The sequence below is a fragment of the Fringilla coelebs genome, assembly GCF_963513975.1.
Source record: "Fringilla coelebs genome assembly, chromosome: 2".
NCBI classification, from domain to species: domain Eukaryota; kingdom Metazoa; phylum Chordata; class Aves; order Passeriformes; family Fringillidae; genus Fringilla; species Fringilla coelebs.
In genome coordinates, this window is record NC_140029.1 from 92,470,719 (window position 1) to 92,487,303 (window position 16,585).

At 41.5% G+C, this 16,585-nt stretch overlaps 1 protein-coding gene across 2 annotated transcripts in view; it reads right to left on the minus strand.

Moving 5' to 3' along the window:
- The window catches only part of CHD1L (chromodomain helicase DNA binding protein 1 like), a 23,878-nt gene continuing 7,293 nt past the window's right edge, over positions 1–16,585 (minus strand). For both annotated transcript variants that reach the window (XM_084201178.1, XM_084201179.1), the window contains 17 exons: positions 15,870–16,032; positions 15,269–15,424; positions 13,679–13,771; positions 13,140–13,236; positions 11,736–11,809; positions 9,925–10,035; positions 8,236–8,350; positions 7,643–7,796; positions 6,389–6,554; positions 4,918–5,063; positions 4,388–4,551; positions 3,576–3,784; positions 2,443–2,541; positions 1,623–1,693; positions 1,252–1,366; positions 981–1,089; positions 1–284 (listed from right to left, as the gene is read on the minus strand). In XM_084201178.1, the coding sequence (XP_084057304.1) occupies positions 206–284; positions 981–1,089; positions 1,252–1,366; positions 1,623–1,693; positions 2,443–2,541; positions 3,576–3,784; positions 4,388–4,551; positions 4,918–5,063; positions 6,389–6,554; positions 7,643–7,796; positions 8,236–8,350; positions 9,925–10,035; positions 11,736–11,809; positions 13,140–13,236; positions 13,679–13,771; positions 15,269–15,424; positions 15,870–16,032 (2,121 nt within the window). In that variant the 3' untranslated portion in view covers positions 1–205. The remainder of the gene's footprint in view (positions 285–980; positions 1,090–1,251; positions 1,367–1,622; positions 1,694–2,442; positions 2,542–3,575; positions 3,785–4,387; positions 4,552–4,917; positions 5,064–6,388; positions 6,555–7,642; positions 7,797–8,235; positions 8,351–9,924; positions 10,036–11,735; positions 11,810–13,139; positions 13,237–13,678; positions 13,772–15,268; positions 15,425–15,869; positions 16,033–16,585) is intronic.

Here is a 16,585-nt window from a genome sequence, read left to right on the forward strand (position 1 = left end):
TTGAGCCAAGATCCTTCCTCTTTGGACTCTGAAGCCAGAGAGAATCTCATTCCACTCCAGAGCCACTGACAACATGCAAATGTCACAGCAGAGAGGTAGAGGTGTGAATAACGGCTGTGCAACCCATGTTTCTGACATGAATGCACATGACCTGTCTGAGTGATGGTCACTTTTTGTGCATGTTCTTGGTGAAATTACTTCATCTTCATGGCTTTGAGACTGTTGTTGAAGATGAATATGACTGTGAAGCAGAGGAAGAACCTTTATTCCTAGAGAAGTAGTATCTAATACAATGTCAAGGAAATGCTATCAAGTGTCAACAAGTACCAGACAATGTGTCCACTAACAGAGTTACCAAGGAAGAGAGCCAGAATGCTCTGAATACTTTTGTTTTTGTTTCAGGTTTTTGGTTTCACGGAACTGCTGACAGTGTCAGTATAGCAAATGCATGTCTTCCAAGAGAAGTGACAAAACAGAGCCTCCTTGTAAACCTGCTTCCTTTTCTGGAAGGTGAAAGCCTTCCTAAGCCTGTCCTAACACACCAACTTTCATCATGTTCAGCCAAGGAAGCAGGCTATCACCTGTTTGGAACATTGTAATGTTTTTTTATATTCTCACTTTTGCGGCTTTCTGAGTCACCTCCATTAATCTGAAATTCCAGTCATGTCCCCCCACAGATGTGGCATATACAGGTAAGTCCATGCTGTCAACAGAAGACTAGCACCTGGTTCTAACAAATCCTGACAGGCGCGCTGAATCACACTCATCTGTCATTATCACCCAAAATGCTAAGTCTTTGAGTACCTGGATGCTGTCAGAAATACCGGATACTGACAGCAAAGTGAGAGAAACCAGTTTTTTTAGCTGGACTGTGGCATCTGTGCCTCGCCTTACTTCCTTGCTTTGCATTTACCAAGATATTTACAGGATTATTTCAGTACTGGCTGGTGAACAGAATGAGACACACTCCAAAAGGATACATAAGAGTGGGCACACCCCGAGCTACCAGATGCTTTCGGATGAGCCGCTCGGTGCCATACCAGTTGAAGCCTTTTGTTGCATACCCGATCCGTGGGAGATGCACTGTTGCTGAGGAGGGAACAATAAAGAACAGAAGAAATACTTTTGAGCAGCCGAACTTCAATGGAGATCTCACTTTAGAAAAAAACAGTAGAGAGGTGGAAATTGGTCATCATCTTTAGGTGCAACCACACATGTACAGATTTGCTGTTCTGCCACACAGACACTTACCATTCCTTTTCTTGGCTGCTAAATAAATCTTCTTCAGGCCCTTTTCCAAAGCTGACAGCTTAATGCCAGACAAGTTGTTGGACCGATCTCGGTGCTGAGCTACAATCAAGGCCAGCTAAGGAGAAAATGCAATAAATTGAAATACAATCTACATACAGTACTAAGAGACACAGTGACAGTGCTGGAAAACTGCATTACTAACTTTTACCGTTAATAAATGAAGAAAAGAACTCATTATGTCTAATATTTAGCTGCAACTTAGCCATGTTCAGTAATCAATGCCATTACTGTGAAAAAGACATAAGGTTCATTTTACACAGCTTCAAAAACATATGGATAGAGCAAAACAGGAAAGAGCTTCTCATTCTCACCAAATCTTGTCCTTTTTTCCTGGATTTTCTATCATCAATAGGGAATAGCAGGGTTCCTCCTAACTCCAGGTCTGTCCAGAAAAAAGAACAGGACAACAATAAAAAATCAGTCCTGAAGAGTAAACAAGCAGTCAATGAAGCAGTGATTTCACTGTCACATTCTGTATTATTCTCTGAGACTGTATCTCCTCATGATGGTTTCAGCAGTCAGATCCTTTGCTCAGGGAAGCAAGACAAACATTTTCTCCCGAGCCACACAATCTCACACACACATCCCAATTAAAGACAACAAATGGAAAGAGAGACACTGAAATGAGAAGAAAGCATCCTGCAGGGAATTAGAAAGATCAACAGCTCCATTTTATAGCAAGATGTTAATTCCTAATCAGCTGCAGGTATCTCAAAACTGTTAATATATGCTTGGGAAAAGATTAGTGCTTGGAGGGGAGCAAAGGCTCAGCTGAATGCTGCCTGAGGTGACTTTCATCCTTCTTGAAAGCACTTTGACAGAAGATGCAGTGCTCTGTCTTATTTAGTGAAAAGCACTCTGTGAATAATGTACAAGATTGGAGTTTTCCCCTTTTTTTATGACTTGTAGGATGGATTGGAATGACCAACCCCTACACAGAGTTCTCACACTCCAAACAAGCCAAGTGAAAGCACCTGCTGAAGTACTTATTTGAGAGCTAGGGATGCACATATCCAGAGAAAGAGTAAAACACATGAGTATCGAGGCATCCAGGCACTTCACTCCTGCAGTGTCACTGGGGTTTTACCTCTTTCAAGTGTCTTGGCCTCAGGTCATATTTTAATCTCTTACCTTTCATCTTTCCTGCCATCTCATATATTTTCCTTGGCTGATCAGAACGAGCCTCTAGAGCAGTGAATAAACCACCCCTTCCCCAGCGGCCGGAGTCATCTAGAATGAAATAACAAGTTAGACTCCTTTCAAAAGTGAGGTTGAAACCACCCCTGCAGGAAAGACACCTGCTCTGTATACAGGCAATGAATGATTATCAAAACCAGATATGGGAATTACATACAACCTTAAGTCAACCACTATTCAAGGGACTATCCTAAAGGATAAACCTCAGCCCTGGAGAAAAACAAACTTATCACAGTTCCCTGAAAAACTCCACAGAAAAATTCCTTACTGTTCACTGAAAATGCTGAAACAAGCACTAACCATAGCACTGAGCATATAAACCTGACAGTATCCTCACATACATACATATAGGTACACAGAGCATGCATGTAGTATGTCCCCACACTGGTGCCTTGGGCTTCCCATACCAGGTGTTTGATATTTGCAGTCTTTCATTTCTACTTGGCATTTGCACTTCAAACATGAGCTTTCATGCACAGTGTAACTATAAGCCAAAGCAGATGTTGATGTTTTGCTGTAGTCCTGGACAGAGAGCAGCTCCAACACTGTTTCAAGAAGAACTCCTCTTAAGGTCTTTAATGCCTTAAAAGAGGGCCTTAACTTAGGAGACTAGCCTAGAGCCTCTGTACTGTCAGTGTTGAGAAACAACCACCTCTGAAACTTTGACCTCAGCTTCTGGAAGTGTCTGTCTTTCTCTGCTGACTGGAAAAAGAAGATGAATTTCAGGATCTCAGTTTGATTCCTACAGCTTCCACGGGATAAACAAAAGGCCCTGCTCTCAGGAACTGTCACTATTTAGCCCCAGATATAAAATTCCAAGCCCTACAGGCCCCTTTGAAGAGCCTTACCTATAAATCCAGACCAAGCATACAAAGACGCCTGCACACTTTGCTACTACTTAGTGGATTATACATGCTGGAATAAAGGCTGTATTGCCTCTTTACCACTTGAGATTGTCAGACTCAAATTGAAATTATTTCAGAATTAGAAACTATGGAACCATTAGGGAGAATTCAGCTCCCTAGTTCACCCCATCCAACAATACTCCTGTTGTTCACAAATCCCACCTAGGCAATGGACAATGATGGCATCTTCCTCTTCTGCTTGGGGGTGGGTTACATCTCCCATGACGTATTTAATATAGTTCTGGTCTCCATCTTTGTAATCTAAATCCACATTCTGCCCCAACTCATCCTCCTCAAACTCCTCCTCTGAGCCACTTTCCTCTGAAGGAAGGCAGGTAGATGTGTAATGATTGGCCTCCCACCAGGCCATTCTGAAACCAAGAGAAGAGGATGTTCAATGAAAATCAAAGGTAGGGGCACACAGCTTGGTTTAAATCATTGCAGTGAAACACAGGAGACCTAGACCTGCATTCTCTCTGCTCCCTCCCCATTTTGGGCTAGAACAATGGTTACCAAAGTTCTTATTTATAATATTAAGAGCCACATGACAATGTGATAAGCCAGTTGCAGGCAAGGAAAAAGTGAGCACATAGCAAAGGGCAAGGAGCTACTTGGAGTGGTGAAAAGGAAGAATACCTGACAAACAAGAAGGAGAAAGTTAAGATGTGCCAGAGAGTCACAGATGTCAGACAATTTGTAGGAGCCAACTGTGACATTCAGAAAGCTTCTCCCAAATGCTCATTGATTGTACAGTCAGACATGGGGCTCTTATTCAGGACATCCTCTATGAATTAAAGTCAGGCAGGGTATTCAGGAGGAAAGAACCCTTGCTAGGGACTCAAGCCATTTTTCCACTTTCACATCCCCATGTTATGCAGTTTGAGCATATTATTTCCTGATATAATCAGACACATTCCAAGAGTACAGTGCAACAGACATCGATTTACAAGTAGTAGATGCAATACAAACCATACTTTTTCTTGTGCTCTGCCTCTGCTTTTGCTGCCTTCTTTTCCTCCATGAGCCTCGCTCTCTTTGCTGCTGCTTCTTGGCGCTTCTTCCTCCGAGCCTCCAGCTCCTCTTCACTCAGTAAGTGCTTCCTCCTGGCTGACTGTTCCCGAAGGCCTGTGAGAAGGGCCTGGAGAAAGAAACAGGTATCACAGAAACAAACTGCTGATCTTAAAGCCATGCCTGATGCCCTCCTTAACCTACATTCCTTTCCCATTTGTTTACTTGTCCACAAGTCTTAATCATCAGAACTCAATTGTCACATAATACGTGGTTTTGTGACCTGAGTTTATAGAAGTACCCTCTACAGCATATCTCAGATCTGTTAGCAGAACTGCTGAATTGTCAAGCCCTGATTCCAGAGCCAACTTTAGTACACTGACATCCAAATCTTTTAACATGCCTTCTGCAAGCTGTAGGTAAAGAGAAAACTGCCAAGTTTCATTTTCCACAAGCAAATGAAAAAGCATCATGTTCCTTGTCACATCTGCCTTACGTTTGCTTTGTTCCGGAGAGCTCTCCCTTCCTTACTGGTCTCTTCGATCAATGCTTTCTGAAGATCCAAAAGCTGATCAAATGCTTTTTTGTCTTCTCTGCTGGGTTCTTTTGAATAATCTTTGCCTTCATACACGTACATGTGATCTTTAAAAAATAATTTAAAAGTGTGAAAAGGAACTGAAACCTACTAACACCCAAAATGTACAGTGAGATAAAAACCAATCTGGATCTTCTGTGACATTGTTCTACCCTCAGCAAAGAAATATCTTCACTCTCACAACTTTTTGGTATGACCAGAATCATGTACCAGTATCATGTAGAAACAGGAGAATCAAGATTTGCTTCCTCTGACAAAAGCTTTTAATTTAAGATAATTTAACATGTTTAGACTGGTAAGGAAGCTTTCTTCCTATTTCATTTAATTAATTATTTTAAATTGTGGTTCCATCGCTGTTCTCTTTGGTCATTGCATCTCTGCCAGTGGAGAATTCATTCAGCTCTGCTATGTAGTTACAGGCAGCTCTTGAAAAGGGAAAGCAAATTTTTCCTTTTGACTTCCCAAATGAAATGAAAGCACAGAACTCTGGCAGCCTGGGCTGCTGCTCACCACGTGAGTTATTTTCCCTATACTTATTACACTGTCTGGTACCACTGCCCCTCTTTTAAGTCATCACCAGAAAATACCACTCTTTGCTAACTCTCAGCAAATAATTACTCATTGCTGGCAACTGCTGCTGGATGGACAATAACTGTCCTGCAGAGCCACATTTCAGCTTCAGTCAAAATCTGTATTTAAGCGCTACTGTGTACCTAGACAAAATTTCAGTCTTTCTCTGGGAAAGAAGGCACTGGAAGAGGGAAGTATCCTTAAAATTTATTTTCAGGTAGCACAGGGCTATGAAAAATTAACCACAACTGGGTGACATTTGGGCTGGAAAGCACAGTTTTAAAGACAGAGTAGGTTTGTTTCAGTTCTATAGACACCATGACTCTGTGTTTCTTACCTCACCTTTTGGATTTTCGTAGCCAATAATCCTTTATTTGGAGATAAAAAATTAAATACCTTCTACACAGCCTTTCCTTAACTTACTATAACATCTCCAAAACTGTAGATCTATCTTAATGGTTCTCTGTGGGAAAAGCAGTAGCTACAATATTAACATTAATATTAATTCTCAGGAATTTCCATCTGAGGTATTAAAATATGAAAAGGAATTCAACTCTCAGCCACCAAAACTGGGCAAATATTGTTAACATTATCTTACAAACAGGCAAATAAGGACAGAAAAAAAGAACAAAAATACCCATAAAGACTCAGAAGTAAAGTTTGTGGATAGGCCACAAACAAAATCTAAGTATCTTAATTACAATTCTGCTTTTGTACCTATTGCCTGAAAAATGCCACTCCTGCCTGGGAAGCCTTCTTTACCAGCAGTTAAGTGACCCAGCTATTTAGATTCTTAACTTACTGTCTGTATCCTCCTCTTCATTCTCTTCCTTTTGTGGCAGCACAGTGTCCATTATCCACTGCCCTCCTTTTGTCTCTCCAAGGATGTTTTCCAGCTCCACATCCTGCACAGTACTTCCCTCAGAGGAGAGCAATTTATCCAGGCCAAATTTCAAGATTTCACTCAGCTTTAACAAAGAGAAGGGGAAGTTCAGTATTATTATGCTCTAATTCCATGTCAATCCCAGTGTCTCGAGCTTCTCAGGCTTAAAAGCAAAGGATGTATGAGTGGTGGAACCTAAGCTTTAAGGCTGCCTGTCAAAATACTTATTCTTTAACATGCCCCATTCTCCCAACACCTGACAGGACAAGCCCCAACAACATTTCTCCCATAATCATAACTCATCCAGACTTCAACAGTCGTTTTTCTTCAGGGCCAAATGACAAAACAGCACTGTACTGACTGCATTCAAGCAGCTTTCTTCAAAGCCAGAAAGGCCAGGCTTGCTTTTGCCCTCAACCCGTTTAAAACAAAAGCCTAAATACCATAAAAATCCAAGGAGAGAAAAATAACAGCATGGAATTTCCTATGGGCTCAGTTCCACTTCTCCCACAGAAACTTTAATTGCTGAGATACACACAAATAGGTCAGGAAGGGCAGGCAAAGGGGAAAAGGATACACTAAACCCAAACCTCTCCTAGGTTTAGCTGCACGCAGGGAATATGTTTCCTTAAATGTCAGTTTGCTTGATGTTTTGAAGCCAAGTTCTCAACACAAACCTCAGCTTTCAGGTCAGAATTATAAACCATACCCTGACTCCTGAGACACTGTATTTGCCATGAGGCCAAAAGAAGGTTGACAGAGTTTCAGACTAACAACCAAAAGCTGACTAGGTTATCACCTGACTTCTTAGCAGCTCTGTTTGTGAGAGAAAAGCACCAGAGACAGATCAGTTTGAGAAACAATGAGTCCAGCTTCCACTTTTTATAATTTCAACTAATTATAATTAAAAAAACAAGTAAGACAAAGAAAGGTTCTGTCTTCCCCTCTTCTCAAGGACAACACACCCTTTTCCCCAATGAACACACTTCAAAATTGCAAAAACCATCTTCAAACATCAGACGCTGTCTGGACCTGGGATGTCATTTTGGTTCCTACATACATGTCAACGCACAACTCTTTGCAGAAGTTCAAATATGATGTAAACACAGAAACATTCTGGCACATTTCTAAGGTGGCTACTGGAGTCAAATTGAGGATACAACTCTGGTTTACCTGTAACTCTGCTGTTCCCTGAGGCTTGGGTGCTCCCAGAGCAAACTGCCCCCCTTCAACAATGGCATTGGTCAGCCGGAGCTTGGAGGCAGCTCTTCGGTAGATTATTTCTTCAACTGTATCTCGCCCAATCAAACGGATAATTTTTACAGGCCTTGAAAAGTTTAAGAAAATTCTTATTACTTACTTTGTTTTGAGGTGCACTAAGGTATTTACTATCCACTCCTTTATTTATTTACCCACTCCTTTGGTAGGTAAAGAAGGCAAGAACAAAATGAGCAAAAATAATCAGCAGAAATGTGATGCTGATACAATTCTGCTTGACACAGGGGAAATGCTCACTGCAAAAGTGCAGTCAAACGTTCACCCTCCATCTCCTACTCCAAATTTACAAAGTTCCCACCCTGGATACATGACAAGAACAAGATTGTATGAGGCTGAAGTTGGAAAATGAAGACACAAAATCCTCTCTGCTCCCCTTTAATCTTCAATCTATCCTCATACTTGAACCTTCCACTGCCTATGGAAGGGGAAAGTAATACTGAGAGGCCAAGAGAGTCAGCAACCAAACCACAAGTAGTGACATTTCTCACTTGTGCTGCCCAATCCGGTGAGCTCTTGCTATTGCTTGCAAGTCATTTTGTGGGTTAAAATCACTATCAGTAAAAATAACAGTATCTGCTGCTGTCAGATTCATGCCAACTCCACCTACAAACAAAAGAAGAAGGTCATAAAATATGTCACCAACAGAAAATAAAGGAGAAGCTAGAGAATTTATGCTGTGCAAAGTACTGTCAGATCTGATCAACTGTATCTAATCCAATCCATCTCTCAAACCCAGATGTAAATCTTCCAAGTATCTAGACAGATGGGTAAGCCTTCCATTTCCAGCTTCTGGGTTTCTGCAACAGTCCAAAAAAGAAGCTGTACAATGCAATGTAATCAAAAAACATAGGGTGTGAGTGAGCCAATGCAAAAGGGACTGATTGTCAAGACTGATGAAGATAGACATAATTCTTCTGCTGGCAGGCAGATTGTCCCTGCAAGGACTGGCTTCCCTGAAGCCCTAAGGGACTGCCCAAGTCATGACTTGGCTGCAGCACAGAACCAGCTGTAAATATACCATTGAAACAGTGGAAAACACCAAGCCAAACTATACAATAACCAAAGTCTAGTAGTTTATGAGACCCAAAGGTTTTGAGGTTAGAACTTGAGGTCTCATGAAACAAAAAGATTTAAAAAACCACAGTTAACTTTACATTTTAAATTACCTCTACTATGACCACATTGTGTAGTTAAAGAGGGGACAGCTCATGACAAGACACCTTCCCTGTAATCAGAATATCCCTGTAAGTGGAGACAGTCATGCACCTGAAAATCTCTGTCCATAATATAACAACAATGGCAATACTGTTAGCACACCTGCTCCCAGCTGAATTCAAGATGCTTTGGCCAGACATAGCAGCGAGCAGTAAAAAACAACCCTAAGTCTGGCTGGCATGGGAGGGAGAGCTCAGGCACCGTGGTGACAGACACACATACTCACTCCTGACACACATCCAGCATTAGGGTCTTCCCTTCACTAACCCTGTGTGCTCTCCTCTGTGCCTTGTTGTGCAGGCTTGTCGAGACAAGTCTAACCAGAAGCCCAAAGGAAGACCTGGTTCCAGTTTGATGTTTGAGACCAAGCAGTGTGGATTCTTCCTCTGGTGACAAGCAGAAGCCTGGCTCTGTGCTTGTTTGAACAGAGACAGGGAGGTCTGAAACTGTGTAGAAGACACAGATCTGCCCAGGGAGCAAAGAGGGGAAGCAGCACAGATGGCAGTCCCATGGAGCTCTCTGCAGCCTCGGGACGGTAAAAGACTCTCATTTCAGTCTGTCTGCCAGCTAAAGAGCATGTCCATGTTCAGCAAACTTGAGAAGCAATTCCACCAGCTCACTTAAAGGAAGTCTGTTCCTGCCTAAAGACTGATGCTTGCAGAAATAAAATGGTAGTGAGATTCCTTAAGCTCAAGCTGGCACAGAGACAGGCATTATGGAACTTGGAATAAAATAAACTCAAGAGGCTGCAGTATGAAAAGATCTTGGCATCAGCTGCCTAAAGGAAAGCACAGAAACCAGATGTCCTAGATGAGAGACCCAAGTTCAGGATGTGTCCTGTCTCCCTCAAAAATCCCCCACATGAGCAGGCTCTGCAGGATTCAGAATTCCCTGAAACCTTGCCAGAGGGAATAAAATAAGAGTGCAGAAGCAAGATGGTTTGTTTGTCTCTCCTTACTTACCTGCTCTGGTGCTCAGCAGGAAGATAAAGATGGGCTGTTGACCAAAGTTCTTGATGGCAAGGTGTCTCTCCTCACCCCTAACAGAGCCATCCAGCCGCTCGTAGCTGTAGCCTTGCCAAACAAACAGCGTGAATGTTTCTGAAACTTTGCCTTTGCTCTTACCCTCTTACCTCATTCTCTGCTGTCTCACTGCTGTCCTGAATCTTTTCATGCCATATCCTCCTAGCTTGGTTCTCATCTAATTGCCTTCAATTCCTTCATTTTTTCCCAGTTAAACCTCATATAAACTGAGGTAATGACCCTGACTTCCAGATTGACTTGGTAAAGAGTAATTTAGCTGTCTGAAGCAGAGACTCTTAGCATTTAATTTACTGTTTGGAAACACAACAGGAAAATTCAGAGCCCAAGTAAAAGAACATTAGCACACAGTCCCATTTCAGACTATGCTGTGCTGGCTGTTGGCCCCACAAAGCAAGCCAACTACCATCAGATCCTCCTTATCCAAACTCCCACGGCCTTCAGTGTGCTTTGCTGTGAGCATGCAGTATGGGATATGGCACTACATTTGGCTTTATCCTACACTATTAGTCGTCCAAAACCATAAACACCAAACAAAAGCCTCTTTCATGGGAAATCCTAAGTAGGCATGGAGCCACGTGGATTGAAACAAAAGAAAATGTCCCAAGAACACATTGCTAACCTTGCCAAAAATGGTCTGATCCAACCTGCCCTCAGACACGTTGGGGCCCCACTGTCAACAACCGTTTTAATCAAAAATTAATTTCCTGGTATAACTGTGGCTCAGTTTGTGTTTTGTGCTGGACAAAGTGACTCTAGAGCAAACCTACTGCCTTTACTGCAATTACTTCAGGACACAGGTACACAACTGAACACAGGTATATAATGAAACATTGCTGTTAGCTCCGTTTCATCAAGGCACAAAAGCTACTTTGAAGAACACTTAACTGCCAGCTCATTTCAGGAAGCTGGTAACAGCAAAGAGCTGAACTCAAGACCCTCCAACTCACAGAGCTGCTGCAGGAATATGGTCCCTGTCTTAAGAACCAATAAATCTTCATCACATTCCTTTATCCATCCCAGGTGGATCAGCCAAAATCACAGGAACAATATCTGGCAGAGATCATTAAGATAAGCCCTTGTCTGGGTCGGCTGTTGTCTGTCTCTGCCCAGACACGTGTAGGATGGTTCGTTCAGATTGGGCTTCAAAGGACGAGACTGGACTCTCTGAATTTTGGTCTTCAAAGTTGTTTATTATTTGTTATCTACAAAGTTTTCTCTCTGCCCAGCTGGAATCGGACTAGCAAGGCAGCCAAAGGCACTCTGACTGCCCATGAGGCAGTCGTGTCTTTTTATAACAAAACCTACGTAAATCATATTTACCTTTTATCCCCCAATACCTTTCACCCTTGTTAACAAGTGTACCTTCACCAAGAACCTATCTAAAAGTATCTGCGTCACACAGAAAATGGATGACATGAAGAAGAAAGAAGAACCACGAGATAGGCCTAAATTCCTCCATCTTGTCTCCATAACCCCCCTGTACCAAAACCTTAAAACCTGTGTTTCACCTTGTAAATATACTATTTCTATACCATTTAAACCCCAGTGATTCTCATATCCTCATATGCAGGTGGCACATCCCTAGAGGGATTAAAATCAAGCCACCAAGTGCTTTTGGCAACATTCCAAGACTTCCGAGCCCCCCAAGGGTTCTCTCGGTAGCTCTGGACATCCGGAGCGATGTGCTGAATTCCCACAAGCCCTCTCCTATCAAAGTGTGCAGAACATACCTCTATAGTCCATGTAGTCCTGCAGAATATCGAGCAGTTGAGTCATCTGAGAAAACAGCAACACACGGTGGCCTCTGCAAGAAGAACGTGAAACTCTGTGATCCTCAGCATACTGTGACAGCATTTCACAGCCTGCTGGGGGGTCACAACGGCTTAACCAGTCATTATCAGTCCCTGCTACACAGCAAGGCCTCCCAGAATCACAGCCCATTCCCTCACCACACATTTTCAGCTCCATATCTAAATGCAATCAGTTAAGCTTTATCTGCCGTCATCATTTGCCCTGTCCAGAGTGTGGAGTCAGAGAAGTAACAGGGCTCTGGTACAGCTCTGCTGCTGGCTAGATAAAGGCCAGTGAGGAACCTGTCTAAAAGGACTTCCAGCTTCAGCCTAGCAAGATGAAGTCTTCATCATCACATGACTGCTCTCAAATCACACACTACAATGTATCTGAAATTCTGGGAAAATGTAATATCAGCACCTCTGTAACAGCAGAACATCTCCTTCTCCAGGAAATAACCTTCAAAGATCAAGTTCTACCTACAAAGGTGTTTTAAGAAATCAGCTCTCCTCCCTCCCAGCCCTAGGCCTCAGATAGTGCTCTATTTAAATCAGACTTCACCCTATAGCAGAACACAGACATTTTCAAGTCCCGAATTTGCACAGTGTTTGTCCTGCAGCAAACACATTCAGTGGAGAGGTAGTGACTTACAAGATGCTACACAGCAGGACAAAGACAAAAAATCACATCAGAACTTCACAAGGGCTGTTGAAGCTCTGTCCTTTGGTCTTTGGATTCCAGGTTCTGAACTCACCAGAGCACAAAACAAGGGGTTGTGAACACCAATCCTGAAACTTCTGAAGTTTCAGCTTAGCCTTGGGTTTTTCTTTTTCCCATTTGCCATGGATTGGGCCTCCCAGGCTAACACAGGTACGCTAGCACAAAGGAACTCAACTAAGGCATTAGAAACCACCCTCAGGAAATTCAGAATCAAAGCAGATTTGCTGAATACCAAGTCACATGGTTATTGTCCCAGGTTCTCAAATATGGCAAATATGAGAGCATGTGAGAGAGTTAGCCAACTGCTTTGAGAAATGCTGGCGAAAATGCACCTGAAAATCTCTGTCCATAATATGACAAGAATAGCAATACTGTTAGCACACCTGCTCCCAGCTGAATACAAGATGCTTTGGCCAGACATAGCAGTGTGCAGTAATCTTCAAGGTTCCTCTACCATCCCCAATACAGCTTGTTTTACTTCTTTCAGGTAGTGAGTAATGTGGAATAAATAAGTCAGTGCTTGTGTTGTAAAGAATAACTGCTCAGTCTATGGCTAAATAATGTACTTTGCTTTCCCAATTTACTTTTTCTCCCTATGTCAACCCCATCCCAACATGACATACCCAGCGTACAAGAATGAAAGGAGTTTATCCAACAAACACATCTTGCCACTGGCTTCAACAATATGGTCTCCAATCTCAAAGGGTTCAGGCTCAACACCTGGAACAGAAAGGAGTTTCAAAAGGCAGAGTTAATACCACATAAATAACAATTCTGTGGTAAACCTCAGTGTGTCTACACTGTTGCTTTTGCTGAGCGGAGCCACACGATGCTTGCTTGAGAAGTGATGGTCCTTCTCTATCTCCAAATGACACCCTCAGTAGTTCACAAAGCATTGTGATTTCTTTGTTTAGATGACAGAAGACATAGAAATAGAAAGCTGCAGTCAGAAACTCAGACTTCACACAGTCTCCTACTTTATTTGTCACTATTGATGAACTGTCATGTGTTGGAACTGGTCACAAACTCACAGCTGCTACTGATTCAAGCACAAGAGTGTTTATTACTTGCTTATTCTAAGCATTACACTAATAATAGAAAACCACTGTATAAATCAAGAAAGTTATTTTTTCTGTTCCAAAAGAGAACAGTGCTTTCCTACCATTGAAGAGGTATGGGTGGGCAACACACTTCCGAAGCTGAATTAAGACATTCTGGAGTGTAACCTTCCTTCCCGTTTCATTTTCAAATGCATCTGGAACAAAGAGCAGACAAAAAAACAGAGCAGGGAAGCCCATGCTCCATTAATGGCTGTGACTGGGAAGGTCTTGGTACTAAGCACTGCTCCAAAGTGCTTCAGCACTGGAGTATTTCTCTCATTGAATCACAGCTGGATTTGAATTTCCCATCTTAAGACTAATACATCTGTTTTCATGGGCCAAAAAAAATTTCCCTCACACTTTCTGGACAAGCTTTTAGAAATAAGACCCTGATAAGCACTACTTTGCCTTGTCAGATTCAATTATCAGACTCACTTTCTGGACTCCCTGTAAAAGGTCACTGTAATTTTTGTGATCAAAATAAGTGAAAGAAATTTGGTGCAATTCATTTGCATTTTCAGAAAAAAAAAACAAAACAGCACAGTTGAGATCTCCTGGGCAACAAGATCTTCTTGATGCATTTTTGTGAGGAACAACAAAAAAAAAAAAGCCTGCACATATGCTGACTAGAGTAGAAGATGAAGTTTCAGATTTCTGGGTGATATTCATGCAAAGTGCTAGAAAGCCCTAGAAGAACAAAGCATCTGCAATTCCCCAGTTTTAATTTCCCTAGGACAAATAAGCACTCACAAGCCACATGATGGTAGTGGTTGCATTGTCTACATAACCCTGCAGTTTCCCAAAAAACTCCTATCTGCATCCACTGGGTTGAAATTTGCTCTATGACATCTGTGCTACTATTAGAAAATTTGTAGAGAACCACAGATCCAAAATTTCTTGTACCACCCTTTTGTTTGAACACAAAAACATGCAATAAGAGCAGGCTTACCTTGTGATAAGTATCTTTAATTACTTTAATTACTTTGAGACTGCCCAAAGCAGATTCTCAAGCTGACCCCTCCTAGCTCACAACACCTGAGCAATAGATCAATATGTCTCTTATTTTGCCACAAGCTAAAATCAAAAATAAAGCAACCCAAATTTGGCATATTTATTCTGTACATACTCTGCAGACCAAAGTAAGTTCTGCTTCTTTACAACAGAGCATGCATGTACAACAGGAATGTCACCGATATGTTTTATGAAAAATCCTTTCCTTAGGATTTTTTTTCTCCTGAGAAGCTGAGAGACCTCAGGAACAAAATGTAAAAAATGATTGTTTGCTGCTGTGGAATGCAACAGGTGGATCTGTGATTGGTCTCATGTGGTTGTTTCTAATTAATGGCCAATCACAGTCCACCTGTCTCAGACTGTCTCGGTCAGAGACAAACCTTTGTTATTATTTCTTTTCTATCCTTAGCAAGCCTTCTGATAAAATCCTTCCTTCTATCCTTTTAGTATGGTTTTAACATAATATATATCATAAAATAATAAATCAAGCCTTCTGAAACATGGAGTCAAGATTCTCGTCTCTTCCCTCATCCTGGGACCCTTGTGATCACTGTCACACAGGAATTGTTTGCATGCACAACAGGAATTAGTTTTGTTTTTAAAAATAATTAATAGACTTCAAAATGCCCTTCAAAAGTTACCTAGATCTTTTGTCAAAATGGCCTTGTAGTACTTCTTCTGCAGAGCTGACATTCCATGGTACAGAACCACTTCCATCTTCTTTGGCAGCTCTGCAGCCACCTCAGATTTGACTCTACGAAGCAGAAATGGCTGCAGAAGACTGTGCAATTCTTTGGCTATGCAGAGGCAGGGAGAAATTAAAAAAAAAAAAACCACCAAAAAACCACCAAAACAAACAAACAAAAACTCCAAAAAAACCCCACAAAAAAACCATCCAAAACCAACAAAAACAGAGGAGAATACTGTGTTAAAAGTAAGGAATTCATACAATACCTTCAGAAGTACACTTTCAAAATAAATATAAAAGGAATATCACATTTATTGGTGAAACCATTCAAGCCACATTTTACAAACAGAGAAACCAAAACATAGCTGCATACCTGCAACACTTGGGACTACATTAAGAAAGCTCTTGTCTTAAAAGTAATAATTTGTTTTTGTGGCTTTGTTTTAAAGCTTGTCACCATTAAAAGAAAGCAAATAAAGATGACACAACACAGCTGTTTCCTAGTCAAGCTAAAAGCTGGTTCTGAATGAAGTACAATGTTGCTTATTACTGACCTGGCTCATTCTCCTTTTCAATAACTTGGTAATACTCAACAAACTCTTTCACTTTTTCCTGGGGAAAGATGTCGGGTTCAATAAGGCTGAGTAAAGAGTACAGTTCCTGGAGGCTGTTCTGGACTGGAGTGCCTGTGAGTAGCAGGCTGAAGCCTACTGAGAACTGAAAAAAAATCAGCAATAGAACAAAGTTATTAGGGAAAAGTATCTGTAATTAAAAGTTAGTTAATATACAAGTCTACCTCCACCACTCTTAAGCTTAACTTAGAAGATGAGTGGCAGCACAGAACTGCTCACAGAATGCTGCAATTTGCCAAAACCATCCAAACAGGAGTATAGTGTGACAGTCAAACAGCTCCAAATTGACTAGGCTGACACCAGGGCAAGGAATTCAGTGTAAGCAAAATAAGAATAAAGTATAAAACTGACTCCATTAAAATGTCAGGTCCATGCAGTCTACAGTCTAATACTGCACACTAGATGTTAGATAAGGAGGGATAACTGGAAAATGCAGTTGGAATAGGACAGTGAAATGAAACTGCATCAGACTAAGTTCCATTTCTGTTTGCTGAGTGACTCTGACAAACACAGGAACATTATCAGGTCTATGTTGCTCACAGTAATCCCTATAAAGAGGCTTGAGAAATATGTTTACCTTTGGAAAGATACAAATTTCTCTCAAGTTTGGTAATCGAAAATAGGTTAGGAGGAGAGAT